The following is an 18,367-nucleotide window of genomic DNA, read 5'->3' as shown; positions in this document are numbered from 1 at the left end:
ACTCCTTTTATGGCTAAAACTGTACCACTTTTACTATGAAGTTTTGAGAAAAATCCTATCCTAGATTGGAAAATTCATATGCACTACATTTTTTTTCAAAGGTCAGAATAAAGGGCTGCGCGGCTTATTTTCAACGTTTATATGCCCTGAACTTCTAACGGTTTAAACTAACAAGAAATTTCTGAACTATCTCTACCTTGAGTGTAGGATTACAACAGATTTCAATATAAACAATATGCATATGTATATTTACTGGTAACATTCCCAAGTTATGTCTCTATGAAAAATAGAGATCATAACTGGGAACCAGTATGTAAAAAAATAATTATCAATGAATATTCTATATCTCCCCAAAAGAGGCGTTGTTTCAGACACGGCTGTATTTACAAAGTGCAACCCAAGGTACATAATTTAAGGACAAAAATATCTTCATGTAAATCAGATATGTCAATGCTTATACAACTGCATACCAAATATCACTGAACTCCCACTAGTGGTTGCCTTTTGTGTTTCTTTGATGCATTTGGCATGGCTCTGTTCTTGTGCATTCGGTCCGAGTTGTTGTGCTGTTGTGAATTTTTGTGTTCTTGTCTTTCGTTTTTGCTGATGTGAGTTGTCTGTGTTCCTTTTTATGCTTCTTTGTTACATATTAGTTTGTTTTATAGTGATTAAGATTATAACCCAATGTTGACTGCTGTACCCCTATTCTTGAATTTTTTACCCATTATGTCTGGATTTTTTTGTTAAAATTGTTTCATGCGACTGTAACACAAGTGAGACGTTTAGCTAGCTATAAAACCAGATTTAATCTACCATTTTCTAGATAAGAAAATGTCTGTAATAAGTCAGGAATATGACAGTTGTCCATTTGATTGATGTGTCTCGAGCTTTTGATTTTGCCTTTTGATTAGGGAGTTTCTGTTTTAAATTTTCCTTGGAGTTTAGTATTTTTTTGATTTTTTACTTTTTCCCTAACAACTGACTAATCACAAAGTCAATACATGTATACTTATCCAAAGTTTGTCCAAAAAATAGTGGTTACTCTGAAAATTACCCAATCACAAACTTATACGTTAGTGTTGCTTCTGGAAACAGCTTGTGTAAGTCTTACCTTTGCAACTTCATCAAGGAGACAGAACACATAAATAGAAATCAATAAATTGGACACAGTGAAAAATAAAGAAATATCAATCTTTATTATTGGATACTATACATATGAAAATATTCAATATAAAATTTAACATGATGAAGATATAAAACTCTACAAATGATATAATGGAATGAACACACAGATCTCTAATATCAACATTGTATACATCACAGAATCAGGGAAAAAAACATGGAACCTCATAATTAGACCAGATAATTCCTACATTGACATCCTTGCAGATCCCATGGTTTAACATGTGCATAGATTTTGTCTATGTCTGCCACAGAATTTCACCTCTTGATCAGACTTTTAAGTTCATCTGCAGCAGTCAAACAAATGTCACACGTATTCTTTTTTTGGGAGGAAACCTTAAGTTTTGACCAGAAAAGACATTTTTTAAAAGCTTCACTAGCACAATTTTCAAAGATGGATGAGAATATAGGAATTATATTTTATGGACTTTATCAAAATAAGTTCTTTCTTATAATTTCTGTGCACAATTTAACAAGTGCATGAAGCTGTTGGTCTGATTCATTTTCATTCATTGTTTAAACAATCTGATTGTATACAGATCCTGTGTCAGCGATTGGTTACAAGACCCTGACAATGTTCTCTTTTACTTCCTGTTTTGATTATCAGTGTGTTAACCAATTAAATACCAGCCTTCAAATTTATGTAGGTTTAAAACGAATCTGCAAACAACCTAAGAAGGTCTTAAAAACAGGAAGTTAAAGTGATCCTTTCAGTTCCTTGTAATTGAAAGGAGGACACAGGATATGTATATCAATTGTATTGTTGTTTAAAGATTATGTGTATAATAAAATCAACCAATCACATTTCTGTTAAAAATAAAAAAATATTATATTGTATTTCCTGTCGCATTACTTAAACACTATTTTCTTTGTAATTTAAAACTTTAATATGTAATGCCTGCTGCCTCAATCCTAGAATAAATATTTTGATATATAAAATTGCCTAGAAAATCAATAAAGACAGAACTATAATTTTACATTCCATTTCTGAACTAAAATAATTTCCGTCTTAAATTTCATCAAATTTTATCTGTATATCATGACTATAGTCATTATCCTTATTTCTAGTGGCATTTAGGGGTAATTAAAAAATATGAAGTTACAAAGTTGGAAATCATTTGAAAAATATACTTTAATTATCGGGCTAGGTCAAATAAGTATGAGATTAAATCAAGGATATTTTATATATTTAGAATAAACGAAAACATTTAGTGTTTATGTTTCCTTCATAAAATTAAATGGCCAGAAGTTTTATTATCAAGTTGTTTTTTTTTAGTTGTCAAAATCCAGATAACATTACATTTTTAACAAATCAGGTTCTAATAATATCATAGTAAATATTTAACACACATCTTTTATGGCCAAAATGTATGCAAGAAATGTTCTGAGGTACCTTAAAAACATTGATCTACACATTACTACTACACCAACCAGGAAGTGAATTACTAAAACACATACAGGCACCATTATCACTAGGATCAACCCTGAGCAACTCTGAATATTTACATAATTATTGCACTAGGCTATAAATATCTCAATGATATGCCTAAATATAGTATTGATACAACCAACCAATAAATGATATGTGTATAACTGTACAATTGACCTACATTACAGACAAGGCGATTTAGGTTAAATATCAGTCTTACAATTGACCTACATAACAGACAAATTGATGCAAGTTAAATATCAATCTTACAAATTTATCTACATAACAGACAGACCTGGGGCCAATTTCATTGATAATTAAATGTAATGAATAACATTACAATTACATTTCTCACTGGATGTAGTTAATTACATTAAAATTACATTGTCAATATAATTAATTACATTTCAATTACTTTTTTGGAATAAATAGACAATAAGTTGAGGTTAAGGTGAAATATCATACCTGATAGCTTTTTTCACAGCTATTGCTATTGATTATGGGCAATTCACTCTTACATTCCCCTTATACATTCAATATCACAAGACTTGATTCAAGCATCGTTTCACACAGATTTAATCAATTCCCCCGAAAATTGATATTTAACTCACTAAATCATCTTGTGTGCTATGTACAATGTATACTATACAAAATGGAAAGATCTTTTGTTAACTTACAATTCAAATGTTACAATGCCCAACTATGAATTGTACCTTATATGAATTCATTCATTAAAAGGTTAAGAAATAAATGCATATTGAAGTGGGCCAAAATACCCTAACCATGTATCAATTCAATATAATGTTACCATCTACATTTCTTGTAAAGTATGTCCAAAAACAATTTACTGCACACAATATTTAATAGAAGGTATCAATTTATTTTTAGGATAGACCTTTTAAATAATCATCCTATAATTTTGGTGTTTTGAAATTTGCATAGAAAAGTAAAATAAAAATATATATTACTCTTTTCCAAATTGACATCGCAGCATATTTTATTTTATTGTAACTGCTTCCCATGGTTGAAAATAACCTCCAGAAAAAAAACTGGCAAAGGTCAGAATGCATTTATTTGCAAAATTCTAATTTTCTATTTATTAATTGATAATGCTTCAATATTCGTTTCTTATGAACTATTAATAGTACTTATGATGTGATAAAATGTACAAGTTACAATTAAAAAAATGTTTAAACAACTGTTATTTAAAATGGAATATAAAAGTATCACAATAGTCAATATTCTGGGATAACTAAATAAAATGTTAACAAGTTAAATATATTTCTATCTACAAATGCATATCAATTGTATAAATAAAATGTGTTCATAATCCAGCTAAATATACTGAATCTATGTCATCCAATACAAACAAAAAAATAATCAAGTATTTCAATAATTGTAGTAAAAGTGTTGTATGTGCCAGAAAAAAGGAAATAACAAAAAAAAATCCTCATTCGAGTGTACATGTTTTAGGTAATATTCCAACAAGTCCCTCCAGCAAAATGAGGACAGGAAGGGAAACATATATCTATTTTGAAAAAAATGACATACATGTACATGTATGCTTATGCATCTGATGCCAGAAAAATAACATGTATAAGTCTCAACCCCTCTAACAAGAAAATGAAACAACTCTATTTCTTTCTACGTACTCTCTCCCCATAGAAAGTACTAGTAATGTAAATATAATCATCTGAATATTTTGAATGAGAAAAGATATAATTTTCAACCAGCTACCATTGACTAGCTAATATACTGATGTCATTATAAAACATTTACATAGTTACTGTACAAAGATGTAGTACTAATTGTATTGCATTCTTGGCACTGAGTTATAAAAAATCTTTGTCAATACAATACACATAAGGTTCTTGTTCTATTTGGAGATTATATATAACAGTGAATGTGGTGACAAATAGGAATCACTCACATAACTCTTCCTACAGCTCAGTTATGGCAATTTATTTCTTCCTTTTTTTTGTTAACTTTCTTGACATCTTTAAACATGTTTATAAGAATGATAATAGGAAATATCCAATTTTGACTTGTAAACAATTTTTTTTTATAGTTGTCAAAATAAATTGCTCATGATAATGGTTTATGGTATTTATTCACATCAACCTTCACCCTGCTGTACAGTGAATCTCTATACACTATTGTAAATGTGCAAATTTTGGACAGGGATAATTACGATTATTTGATAACTTAATAACGTGTGCAGATATAAAACACACGCAAATAGTTTACACAGATCAATAACACTAATGTGAAGGGCGCATTTATAATTCTATGCACCAAGTTTACCCAGCTCGTAAATCATGAAAATAACACGAAAAATCGTCATTTACATGTATGAAGAATATATCACCTTGTGTATTAGTTATAACAGAAGCATTATGATGTAACTATTATGAATATTTTGCATTTTGTTTATAAATTACTTCTAAAAATGGTGGAAAAATATATTTTCTAATGCTAAACCTGCAACACCTATTCAACAACACAAATTTGGCAGTAATAGGAAAAACATGTCTCTTGGAGACACTCATTCATTTCATTTCTTTTAAATATGTTCTCTTTGATATCATAAAACCACATGTTCTCTTTGAGACCATATAACTGAATGGTATTTCTTTGAGACCATACAACCATATTGTCTTTTTGAAACCATATAACCATATGTTCTCATCAAGGCCATGCAACCAGGTTCTCTATGAGACCATACAAACATATGTTCTCTTTGAGACCATATACAACTATACTATTTGCATAGTAATTAATTATTAACATATAGGTAATGCCGTGAGCCACTCAGATCAGGGCAGCTCAAGCTGATTTGAAACCATGCCTTTTAAATGTTCGCTGGTCATGCAATACCAATAGTTTCTTGAAGTCCACTTTGAGAATTAATGCCCCTAGCTGGTGGTTGTACTATATGAGAGTATTCTGTAGAATATTGGTCACTGTATGAAATGGCATTGGTCCATGAGGGCGAGGCTAGTAGATGTCCGAGATTTTGAGGAACACTTCGATGACTATCTTCTAATGTCTGACCATTCATAGCTGTTATTTGGGCATCTAGATCAAAGTTTTCACTGTGCCAACTGAACGGTCGCTGCGACATACTCGGTGGTCCTTGTCCACTTGGGTAAACAGCTGATAGACGACGGGGATCAAAGTCATGTGATATCCGTGATATTCGGGAGTCAGTGGATCGAATCGTTGAATTTTCGTATGATTCCACACTCCCGTCCATTGGTTGTGTTATTGGCATATAAAGAGATTTGTCATTACACAGGCCATACATAAGAGGTAAGGATAAGGCATGTGTATCAGCTTTTATTGTCTCCAACTCAGGATGTAATGTTTCACCAGAATTCAATTCTGTCGTAGATGTGCTCAGAGTTGGCTGAAATTCAATAAAATACATTAATTACATAATACAGCAAGAATGTATGTATGCATCTGAATGCTGAAAATTGCTAATTAATAAATTATCTGAATAACAGTGTGTGAAATTTTATATTTTGTCAAGTTGGGTAATATTATTGCTGACTATAGTGTATGGGTTTTGCTCTTTGTTAAAGGCTGCATGGTGACATATAGCTGCTTACATACACCTCAATTAGATTCTGGTGGTGATAGTTGTCTCATCCGCAATTAACTTTTTAAGCAGTGTATTGTCGACTCTTTTTTTATCCCTTCATAGCTTTTTATTAAAGTGTTTTGACTTTTGTAGGCTCTTTTTTTGTCTTTTCACAGCTTTAAAAAAAAATTGCTGTGATTTGTCAGTTTCTTTTTTCAACCTATTAACAAATTTCCATTCTCTGTTGGTATCTTTAGCCTCTTTTTACATGTTACATGTGCATTTATCTTTTCAGGTCTTAAGTTAGGCCAAAAAAATATATTTACATTGTTGTAAAATTGCAACTGGTATCACAAAAATTCAGAATAAAAGAACGATTCTTACCTTTTTCTCTTCATTATCTGATGGTTCTGTTGGTAATTTATCTAATGATGTATTACTATTACAAGAATGTTTTGAATCATTTAAATGCTCTGACATATCTGCAAACATTGGTGGTGGCGCTAACACTTCATGTTCTTGTAACGTTCGTTTTGTTTCCGTGTAGGACGAATTTGACATGTTACTCTGACTAACATAGGAATTCATCCCCGGAATCATCATTTCATTTGACACATACATCACACCTTGATTTTCAACAATTTGACCAGTAAAACTCTCCTGGCTATAAAAATGGTTCATATTTTGTGAACCTGACAAATCTGTTTCATAACCTTGCTCATGACTATGATGATAAAATTGGTTCATGTTTTGTGAACCTGATAAATCATGATTAGGATAAAATTGGTTCATGTTTTGTGAACCTGATAAATCATGATTATTATGATAAAATTGGTTCATGTTTTGTGAACCCGATAAATCAGGATTATGATAAAATTGGTTCATGTTTTGTGAACCGGACAGTTCATGATATTGATAATACTGTGGATCAATGTTTTGTGAACTAGTCAGTGCCGGATCACAGGCCTGCGCAGCCTGCAGCTGTCCATTAAAAGTATTATAATTATTATATGCCGGTAGCTGATACATTTGTTTGTTATAATGATAATACGGAGATATGTGATTATCACTCGTATGAATCTGTAACTGGGTCAAGTTACTTTTAAAACTGTCTGCACGACTCGCGCTTCGACTAACTGGCTGAGATAAGCAAAGTCGTTCATTATGTAGACTGGTCGTAGGAGTATGATTCATGTAAATCGGAACATTCATTTGCTGTGAGCTGTACAATGGCAAAGGCATGGCATTATGTACTGGAAAATGTCCTTGAAATCTTCCACTGCTGTTCGGAGAAATATCACGCTCTATAGAATTTCCTGAATAAGAAGTTGATAAAGTCCCGCTATAAACAGTATGGTGTTGTTGTTGAGATATACTCTGATATATTCTATCAGGTGATCTATTCATCTGCCGATTACCACCAGCAGGTCTACCAACGGAAGATGACTTGAAAAGTTCTCTTGGTCCAGATTCAGCTCCAGGACTTCTATTCATCTTTGAGGATGGCATATAGTCTGTTGGTAAAAGATAAAATAATATTGTAAGAAAGATAAAGGATGGCATATAGTAACTGCATGTTGGAGGAGAATAAATAACTGTATATGGAAAGTCCATGTTTTTATCACCATTAAAGAAAATGTAATCTTTTTCTTTTTTTCCTTTTCAGTTATCTACTTTTCAATGTTTGTATAAGGTTTTGATTTTCAAACATTTTAGCCATGACCAATATTGAACAGTCTCAACACACATCTGGTGCAGACAAAAATGATACTGGTAATGTTAATATCACTTCCTCTAAAAAATGTAATGCAGAAATGAAGTCAGTATTGACAAATTTCTGATATGTAACTTTAATATGCAAAAAATAAAAAGACACTTGATCTATGCAATTTTTTCCCATATATACTTCTAATTTGCTCATGAAGGTTTTCAAAAGACATATATTTCAACGATACAATTTTATATTATACTTCAACATAATTATATTTCAGACACTTTATGATTTTTAAGTTTTTTCTAACATTGCTGTTGCATTCATGCAAAAAAAGATACAAGGTTGACAAATTTGTGACAATTCTTATTTGCATTATATGTTGCATAAATGATACCTTGCAAAAACAAGAATGTGTCCATAGTACACGGATGCCCCACTCCCACTATCATTTTCTATGTTCAGTGGACCGTGAAATGGGGGTCAAAACTTTAATTTGGAATTTAAATTAGAAAGATCATATCATAGGGAACATGTGTACTAAGTTTCAAGTTGATGTAACTTTAACTTCATCAAAAACTACCTTGACCAAAAACTTTAACCTGAACTTTGCACTATCATTTTCTATGTTCAGTGGAACATGAAATTGGGGTCAAAACTATACTTTGGCATTAAAATTAGAAATATCATATCATGGGGAACATGTGTATTAAGTTTCATGTTGATTGGACTTCAGCTTCATCAAAAACTCCCTCAACCAAAAACTTTAACCTGAAGCGAACGGACGGACGGACGGACGGACGCACAGACGGATGCACAGACGTACGGAGGCACAGACCAGAAAACATAATGCCCCTCTACTATCGTAGGTGGGGCATAAAAAAGTTTGTTAACAATAGTCAGATATAAATATCAAATTAAAAACTTACTTGGTAATGTAGAAAATGCATTGTTTTGACTAGGTGTTCCAAACATTGACATTGGAGGTGAATCTATCATTATTTCCCTGTTGTGTTCTGAAATAGATATAGAAGCTCCTAAAAAGTGTTCAAGCGTTAAGCCTATCCGCAATTTTTTGTGCATCTGTTATTTAATTTTTCAACTGTAGAGAAATCATGTTCTCTTTTTCAAATGTTGTTGAGCATTATTTCTCATGTCGCCATATAAAACAACTTAGTATTACAGATTGTCTTGATTTCATAGTGATGATAGTAGAAAATGAACAAACTACATGTTGATTTTTTCAAGAAGAAAAGTTGGCTACATGGTGTCTAACAGTCTGCCAACTCTTGTGTATTTATCTTCTCTTGACAATCAAATTTCAAAACATTATCTCTTGAGTGTAGAAAAATATTGGAACTAACTTATTGCAGCGATAGAATCTATAGTTTAACCTATATATATTAGAGGGTGACTTGGCAAGATATATTTTTTGTAAATATAAAAGTGATTTTTATTCATGTAGTAGGTTCATATATTTAACCATATGATTTCATTAAATTCCCAGTACCTTCATCCTCAAAGCTGATTGTCATTTTGTCACTAGCTATGCCCGATGTTGTATTAGAACTGGCATTACTGACAACTGAATATCTCACATTCAGTACAGATTTTGTACTAGGTGATAAACTTCCCCTAAACGATCCTCCATGTGCCTTTAAGTCTTTAGGGTCACTATAAATGTACAATTCTCTGTATCTTTTCTTATCTGAAATATACAAGTATAGTTTTATGCAATATGATCAAGGGTATAGAAAGGGTCATTTTGACAGTATTGATCGATTGATTTCAAGTAACTGAAATGAAATTTAATTTTTTCGTGAAAAGGATTCAGAAATTTAACAGAGATCTGACTTTATCAGCTTTATTTTTTAAGAGATAGGCTATCAAGTTTTCAATTCAAAGAAGAATAACTCAACTTGTAAACTTCTGGAGTTAGACAATCATGTCTGTTGATGTAATTTTATTCCTTTGGTTTGGTTAAGCTCAGGTGTATTCATGACATTCAGGACATTCATGAAGTGGGTGTGCCATTTTGTTCTCGCACACAATTCCTGGCGAAAAGTGAAGTTTTAATATTTAATGTTTTCCTAAAAATGTTACAGAGGAGTATGCCATCGGTGAGCTGGTAAAAATAACAAAATCCACCTCAACTGTAGAGTATTTTATATTTGTTGTATATTTTGTCATTTTTTTTAACCTTCTTCATCTTGCTATGTGTTCATTGTTGAAGACCATTTGGTAACCTATAATTTATAATATCTATGTCATTTGGTGGATAGCCATCTTATTTGAAACAATACCACATCTCCTTACTTTATAACAATTGTTTACCTTGTTCCTCCAAATGTCTTATTTCCATCAGTTTAGGATGTATTGCTAACTGGAACATGTGTGTTTGTTTACATAGTTGTAATAAGTATTTTGATTTAGTATCACAGTCTGTATAATAAGCAAATTTCCTCCCTTCAGGTGCACCAGCAGCTCGGATCTCAAATTTCTTTTTCTATAAATAAATACATAAAAACATATATAAGTAAAATAGAATAAAATTCAACATATCAACTTTAACAGATTTAAATTCATTACTAATGGTATTTTAAAATGTTAATAGCAAATATCTAATGAAGAATTCAAGTTTTTGTAATTTGAACCTTCAAGTTCCTTTCCTAATTGTCTAATAACATATAAAAGATTTGCCTGAATTTTCTGCAAATTTTCTGTTTAGTTACTGCAATAACATGCACCAATTATGTTTATTTTTGATGCTTCTGGTGAAAAATTGACAACTTGTACTTATTTATAAATAAAACATTTAAGATAAAAAGCTAATTTAGAACAAATCAATGATTGTTATATATGCCGGTAGTTTATGTTGTTGATAAATATTGTTTTCTAAGAATTATTTTCTGTTATAGTCACAATAATGATAACATACTTCAAAGAATAATTTTCCAATATCTGGCCACAGGAATGTTGATATCAAATTCTTCAAGCTTTCATCTACCTCCTGTAAAATAAAAAACAATTTTTACAAAATTATCTGTATTTTAATATGAATGTATCAAATTTGTATATGCATCTTTAACATCATTCTGTATGTTAAAGGTAAAATGTTTTTCTCAAGCTGATCTATTTTCAATACAATTCCCCCTTTCATAATCTATAGAATTATCTTGTTTACACACCAAATAAGCATAATGAATTGTTTCATATTTATAAAGTTGACCACACGATATGGGTAGTTCTCATTGTTGAATGTCGTACAGATGCCTATAATTACTTACAACTATTTCATTTGAACTCTGATGGATTGTTGTCTCATTTGCAATTATACCACATCTCTTATTTTTGTATAGCATTATGCCAAATGTTTATTAAATTGATTGCTAAATCTTAAAGTTTAGGTGTTTACTTTTGAAAATGATAATGCATAATGCTTTTGGAATCTGAAAAGGTGTATTGTACATGCACTTCTGAATTTTTCCTGGTCAATAGCATTCTCATGCCCTTTACACAATACATGTATCTTTGATGGAAAGAAAGTTGGTATTTAAGTCTAGGACTAGGTTTGCTTTTTGAAGATCAGGCCCTATAATAATACCTCATATATTTCTATTCCTTTTGCACAAATTCCAAGCCATGCATTCCAATTTTTATCTGTTTTTCTTTTTTTTAATCGATAAAAATGCAAGTTATATGCAGCTGGTGATATTGATGCCTCTCTGATAAATTTGAACTCTGCCTCAGACTTGCTAAGGTTATGCAGATCTTGGTGTATCAATGGAGTATTCTTACAGATATAATCTTTCCCTCTCTTGTTACAGATCTGTAATACATAGAATATACAATTAGAATACATTTGTTGATGATTCATTATATATTGATTTATAGAGAAAATAAAGTCATCATTCTAACTAAAAATGTATAAGAATTATCTCCCCTGTTTTTCCTTATTTTTTTTTCCTACTTCTTTTAAACCTTGAAGATCTGTTCTTGATTTTGAATAACAAAACTATATTAAACATTTATGTAACATTACCTTAATTGTTTCACAACAGATGAGAATTTGCTAGAAATGATTGTTTTAGGTAACTTCTGTGTACTATGTATAATAAAGAAATTGAAATGGACAATCCTGATCAAAAACAGAATAACCGAATTTCACTAAAAGTAAAATTTGAATGATACCTTTTTACAAGCAATATCATAATGTCTTTAAGTAAAATTAAGCACCATATACAAACAAAATGTTTCATAAGCAACAAATTACCCATGCAGGAAAATATTCTCTGGGATCAAAGTACTGGCCGCCATGTTTAGATTTGACATAGTTTCCACTATCAGCTTGGAGGGCATAGGAGACCAGCTGGAAACATTTCTCCTCTGTAGAAACATGACCATAATTGTGTATGTTGTCTTTCAGTTGAAGATAGTATAGGTGTCGAGTCACCTTCTCCCTGCAAAATTGAATTCATACTAAATGTTTACAAATTGTTTTTAACAAATCAGATTTTTTCTTAACAAACTTACTGCTTGGCTAAAGAATGATAAAAGATAGCTGATTAAAATCTAGTGGCATATCAAATGCATTTTACGGACAATAACATGTCATTTTTTATATGAATATTAAGCCTATATTGTACTTTTAAGTTTTAATTTGAATATTAAACCTATATTGTACTTTATCAACAAGCTCGGCAGCATTTTTAACATGCTAGTTCACAAGGTAACAGTAGGTATGAAGGCATGTCAACATTCACAGATATATAATTCTGATTATGAGCCTACAAGCCTTTGCTTTTACTCCCTTAATGTCAAGTGCTTAGCAGTGAAGCAGTAAATACCAATTTCAATGTCTTTGGTTAACCTGGCTCAGGATCAATACAAGACCTCTTACACTGCAGATGAGCATGCAATAATAAAATTCTGTTGAATAGGTTTTTCATGAATTTTACTTTTTAACGTAACTTTAAGCTGGAGAGATCTACTGCTTAACAGCAATTATTCATAATTTTCACCTTTAGATAGTTAATAAGTTTTACTTTAGTCTACAGTATATTATTTGTCCTTCTATATTTCTAATATCACACATCATATTAAAAGTATAAATAAAATATTTTATGCTGATATATTTTTATCCAAAAAACTTACCTTAATAAGACAATCTGGTCGACATAAAACTGAACACGAAAGTAGAGAGAAACTAATGGCTGGCCATCTGTATCCAAGCCCTGTAAATATACACATGATCAATATTATTTTCTTATTTTGCACCTTACAGATATTTTTAAATTAATTTGTAGAAACTGAAGTGATATATATTCATTGTTTGTGACCTAGGCAGTATATTTTCATTCCATTTTATCAAATTCATAATAATATTTAAGCTCAAGGAATCATATTGGTCTCTGCTCAAAGTCCACATTATAGCAACAGTAGTGATACAGTAGTTTGACTACTTAGCCTACTCTGTCACAGAGGTCTCTGTTTAAGATACAATTATATAAAATGATGTAAACTGGAGTTATCTTACTCAATAATATGATAAGCAAGTCTTTTAAGAATTTATTATCTTGATTGAAATTTAAAACAATCTTCTCGAAAAGTGATTGTTTGAAGGTTTTGACCACCAACATTTTGTAAAGGACCAACACAATTATGGTATTTTGCAATAGAAGACCAGCAGTTTCTTCAAAGAATAGGGTTCTTGAACTCTTTTAAAAGGTCCATTTAGACCAAGATATATAGATTCCTACACTGCAACAAGTGTATTACCATATTTCTCCACTCGAGACAGTTAAATTTTATTATTTAAAGCGCGAGGCTTGCCAAGCTCTTTAAATAACTAAAATTTAACTGTGGAGAAATATCGTAATACACGAGTTATAGTGTAGGAATCTGTTTCTCTAATGATTTTTATCCTTCTTTTTCAAAGATTTTCAGAAACTTGTGTTCTTTATATGCGACGTCATCAGGCATGGTCGCCTTTTTTCATGACGTCACAATAGGAAAATTCAGAAGAAAACAAAACATTTAGACGTCATAATCAAATTTCGACTAATCATTTGCCGAGAACAGATTTTTCACTAGTGAGGAGAAATATTTTCTCACACCGGTCAGGAAATGTGAAAATAGCACAAAAATTAGAGAAATCTAAAATAAACACTGTTTTGAACACTATTCCGCTTTTGGGTAAACATTCTTTCAAAGTTATTCAAAGCAAAACAAATGAAAGTACATGTAAATAACATAAAAAAATATTTTTTTTAAAAGTTTTTAAACACCATTACATATATATATATACCTCTGAGGTTCCAGATTTCCAGCTCTTTGGAGCAAACTTGTGAATTTTTTCTTCTAACGGAAGAAAGTGATATTCGCCCTCTGTAATATAAATAAACACTATTTATAATACTACATAAATATAAACAGTTAGGAACTAAGATGGAAGCATCCAACATACTTATATGTGTATCACTATATATGTATATGTACCAATTATAAAGTTAAAGATTTAAGGGGGAAGTTCATACCTCCATATTATTTAAAATATCCAAATGTTAAAAAAGTACTGGGCATGCTTAACTATTGTAATAATAATGTGCTGTCTAAGCTGTCAATTTTTATTCAAAAGGTAGAAAAGATGCTTGTCTGATTTAAAACTGCAATAAGCTAAGATTTATCTCCGAAGATGTATAATTTAAAAATGTATACTGTATGTATTATGAAATATGTTGTGATCTATATTGTGCATAATATGCTCCTGTTACGCAGTCTTCTGCGGCTGAGTTTTCTTTAATCAACTATGAAACTAATTACTGGTGTATAGCTATCAATATAGTCTTGAGAATACTTGTCATATTTGTGTGCAAGTATTTTGTTCTGGAAAGAATACCCAAATTTTAACTGTCCTTGAATCAGTAAAATGAACTGTCATAAAATTCTGAATTATCTCCCCTTAAAATCATGATTTTTGCTTTACATGATTAACTTTCCCTTTTAACTTCATTATTTTTTTATAATTTTATATTAATAATTATTGAATTTAACTGGTGCATGCACATATTTTATGAAGGCCTAAATCTTGCATTTCTACACATGCAGAAAAGAAATGATGTTTACGGTTTAATACTGGCTATATGTTTAATAGTGACAGTTTTTTAAAACTTATAAATTCCTGTAGTTTTTATATAACTTTTAATTTGTTAATGTTTGTTGCATATACTGGAAGATCTTAAGTTTTTCCTGTTATTATCTTATATAGCTACCGCAATATTTCTAATCTCTAATTTTTTTACCATTATTAAATAATCACCATGCAATAATTTTTGAATTTACTGTATCTAACAAAACTTTGTCAAAATTATTCCACTTGAGATATAGATATTATCCTCTTACTATGTACCCACCTTTTTTCTGTGACAGTCCAAAATATTCAGTCTCTCTTAAACTAAGTTGAGTGGCTATCTGATTAAAAACATCGTGAAATTTTGATTTGACCTGAGAAGATAAAAATTAAAATCAAATGAAATCAACTGCATTACAACATCACAAAGCTTTGGACATACAACATGCTTGCAGAAATGTTTTGGTCAATGATTCTCTTAGAGCTTACTTCATTTTGAAGTTCCAATAACAACTTTGAGTGCAGACTTTAAAAAAATGCTTGTTTCCCCTTTTCAATTTTTATTTTGTTATGAAGCATGAAGTTGATATTACCCTTTTGTGATTTCCAAACTAAAATATGAAATTGTAGTTCAGTGGTTTGTCGTTTAATGTGTTACATATTTGTTTTTCGTTCATTTTTTGTACATAAATTTGGCAGTTAGTTTTCTTGTTTGAATTGTTTTACATTGTCATTTTAGGGCCTTTTATAGCTGACTATGCAGTATGGGTTTTGCTCATTGTTGAAAGCCGTATGGTGACATACAGTTGTTAATTTCTGTGTCATTTGGTCACTTGTTGTCTCATTGGCAATCTTCTTTTTAATGTTTAACACCTTCACATTGTTTATGTGCTTGTCCCAAGTCAGGAGCCTATAGTTCAGTGGTCGTCATTGGTTCTTATGTCTTATTTGGTTTTTTTTCCGTAACTGCTTTTTTTATAAAATAGCTTTATTTTTCTCATTTCAATTTTTTCACATCGGGGTATTATACATGTATATAGCTTGCTATACGGTTATGGTTTTGTTCATTGTTTAAGGCTATAAGATGATCTTTAGTTGCTAGCATCTTGTCATCTCTGGTGGAGAGTTTTCTCTTTGGCAATCAAACCAAATTTTTGTACATTCTTAGAATAAGCCCAATAATAAATGAATGCAATTTCTTAATTTACAGTAGTTCATTTGAATTACTCGCGTAAGTTGCCTTCAATCATAACAGAACTATTTATACTCACATCTACATTTATTAAACATTGTGTACCATCCAGCAGTATTACATTTACAACTTTTCTCTTTTTCCCGGAATGATGCAATGTTAATGAGGACATAATGTTTATAAACTCTTGTTATATTCCATCAAGTTCAGATCTAGGTATATCTGAAGAAGAAAAAAAAACATGAATCTGCTAAAATCATAGAAGAGGCTGTAAACCTTTATGTAGAGATATAGATATGTATACTGTCCATAATAATTATATGACATTTTTACTTCATAGTATTTTTGTTTGACAAAGTTAAAGTTACATGTACTGCATCAATTGTACATGTTGTATGTTCAATTCCAAGTATGGAATATTGATTAAAAATGGAAAATTATATCACTTTTGAAAAAGTGTATTTTGTAACTTTTGCACATATTCATGTTCTATGCCTCCTCATTTTATTCATCATGAATAACAGAAGATATTTGTTCATCTACATGTAGGAATAGAAACTGTAATATGTTACAGGAATGTGAAAAATACCTAGATTCAAATACAGTTGCAACTGTTGAATCAGTTAGATATTGTTTAAAATATAGAAATGCTGATAAGTGATAAAAGGAATAATACACCCTTTTCAATAACAATGACTAATATATAAATTTCCATAAATGTCTGACACATACAATCATTTAACAATGTACATGTCCGAGCAAAGTAATCAACTTCAGTCTCAGATTAGTCTTTTAATAAAATGTGCCAACAGGTAAAAACTAATATTATTATGAACATGTACAGTTTTTGTACACATATTGTAAATGTTGTGTACATGACCTTAAACATGTTTAATTTGGACATTGTATCTCTAGATTTAATTGTCACATTTTGTCAAGACAAGACCTTGAAAGATTACATTTACATTTTTGTTACATGTAGTTGTTTCCTACAATTGCATACAGCCACCTCCTTTGGTATCAGTTGGATATAATGTAACAAACTATTTAACAATCGTACCGCATCTTCTTACTTTCATATGGCATAAACTAAACTCAGAAAGAAGGAGGATCATAACTCTACCAAGTAAGGAGGTTCAATGCCAACTAACACAATCAAGCTCTTACATTACAGAAACCAAACTGAATTTTTCAAAGGCCCATCCTTGTAATAAATGGTACAGGCATCTAAAATATTTGTGACCGACAACAGAATTATAGCATGTTTTAAATCATAAATCATATTTGTTCATAAAAGAATAATACCATTATATAGGAATGTTTCCATTCTTGACATTTCAAGCCTTACTTTCAACAGTATGTTCATAAAAAGACAGCATAGCTGCGTAGGTTACTCAAGCGATGAAAATTTACGGTGCTCCGGGCTACGAGAATATGCCGCTCATTTAAAACACCACAAGAAAAGGAATAGAGGCTGTAAAAAGTTATTTACCTTGTGCAAAATTAAAATATCGGGATGATATAACGACATCACGCTATGAAATTGCCATTAAATGATCTAATGAGTTATTATTCAACAAAAATTCCGCACATTCCAATCTTCTTTGTGGATTTACACCATTAGTAGGACACCTGTGCCTCGATTTCAAAACAAAAATAATCTCTAAAATACAAAATAGATTATATATATATTTGTATACATTTAAAGAATACATAATAAAATAAATAGGATCAACAAACACTCAAATTATTTACTTTATTCATTATATAAATATTAGTGTTTTGAGACTACACAAATGCAAATCTCCCCAATGACCACAAAACACAGAAGCATGACTAGCAGGTATGTAACTTTTAAAACTTTATATAAAATATGTGATAAATGAAAACATAGGGAAAACAACTGAAAAAAATCAATTATGAAGAAATCTTGACTATCCAAAACTGGTTCATAGATATACCTCAAAACACCAAAAAACATTTACCAAAATTAGATATGGCACAAAATGTGCACCTGAATATAGGTATCTTGTTTTGTTACCCCCATTGAAGCAATGGTTACATTGGTTACATTGGTTACACACATGGACCTTTAGTAAATGATATGCAATGGTGGCTTTATCTGTTGCAAACTGTAC

General features: G+C 30.7%; 1 protein-coding gene and 1 long non-coding RNA gene across 2 annotated transcripts in view; one reads left to right on the top strand and one right to left on the bottom strand.

The window, feature by feature from the left end:
* Nucleotides 1-1,177: 1,177 nt before the first annotated feature.
* LOC139514154 (uncharacterized) lies at nt 1,178-18,024 on the bottom strand. Its single transcript, XM_071302938.1, has 13 exons — nt 17,722-18,024; nt 16,309-16,451; nt 15,321-15,411; nt 14,216-14,295; nt 13,063-13,142; nt 12,182-12,368; nt 11,513-11,737; nt 10,847-10,918; nt 10,243-10,414; nt 9,419-9,616; nt 8,838-8,924; nt 6,582-7,711; nt 1,178-6,020 (listed from the first exon to the last, which is right to left on the bottom strand). Exons 2-13 carry the CDS (start codon nt 16,399-16,401, stop codon nt 5,478-5,480), a joined length of 2,958 nt encoding a protein of 985 aa, XP_071159039.1. The 5' UTR covers nt 16,402-16,451; nt 17,722-18,024; the 3' UTR covers nt 1,178-5,477.
* LOC139514156 (uncharacterized) overlaps nt 17,995-18,367 on the top strand; it is a 19,213-nt gene continuing 18,840 nt past the window's right edge. Inside the window, exon 1 of the long non-coding RNA XR_011662575.1 lies at nt 17,995-18,072. This is a non-coding gene — a long non-coding RNA (uncharacterized lncRNA). The remainder of the gene's footprint in view (nt 18,073-18,367) is intronic.

Source organism: Mytilus edulis, chromosome 3 (assembly GCF_963676685.1).
Source record: "Mytilus edulis chromosome 3, xbMytEdul2.2, whole genome shotgun sequence".
Taxonomy (NCBI): Eukaryota; Metazoa; Mollusca; class Bivalvia; order Mytilida; family Mytilidae; genus Mytilus; species Mytilus edulis.
This window is presented reverse-complemented; position numbering and strand designations above follow the sequence as displayed.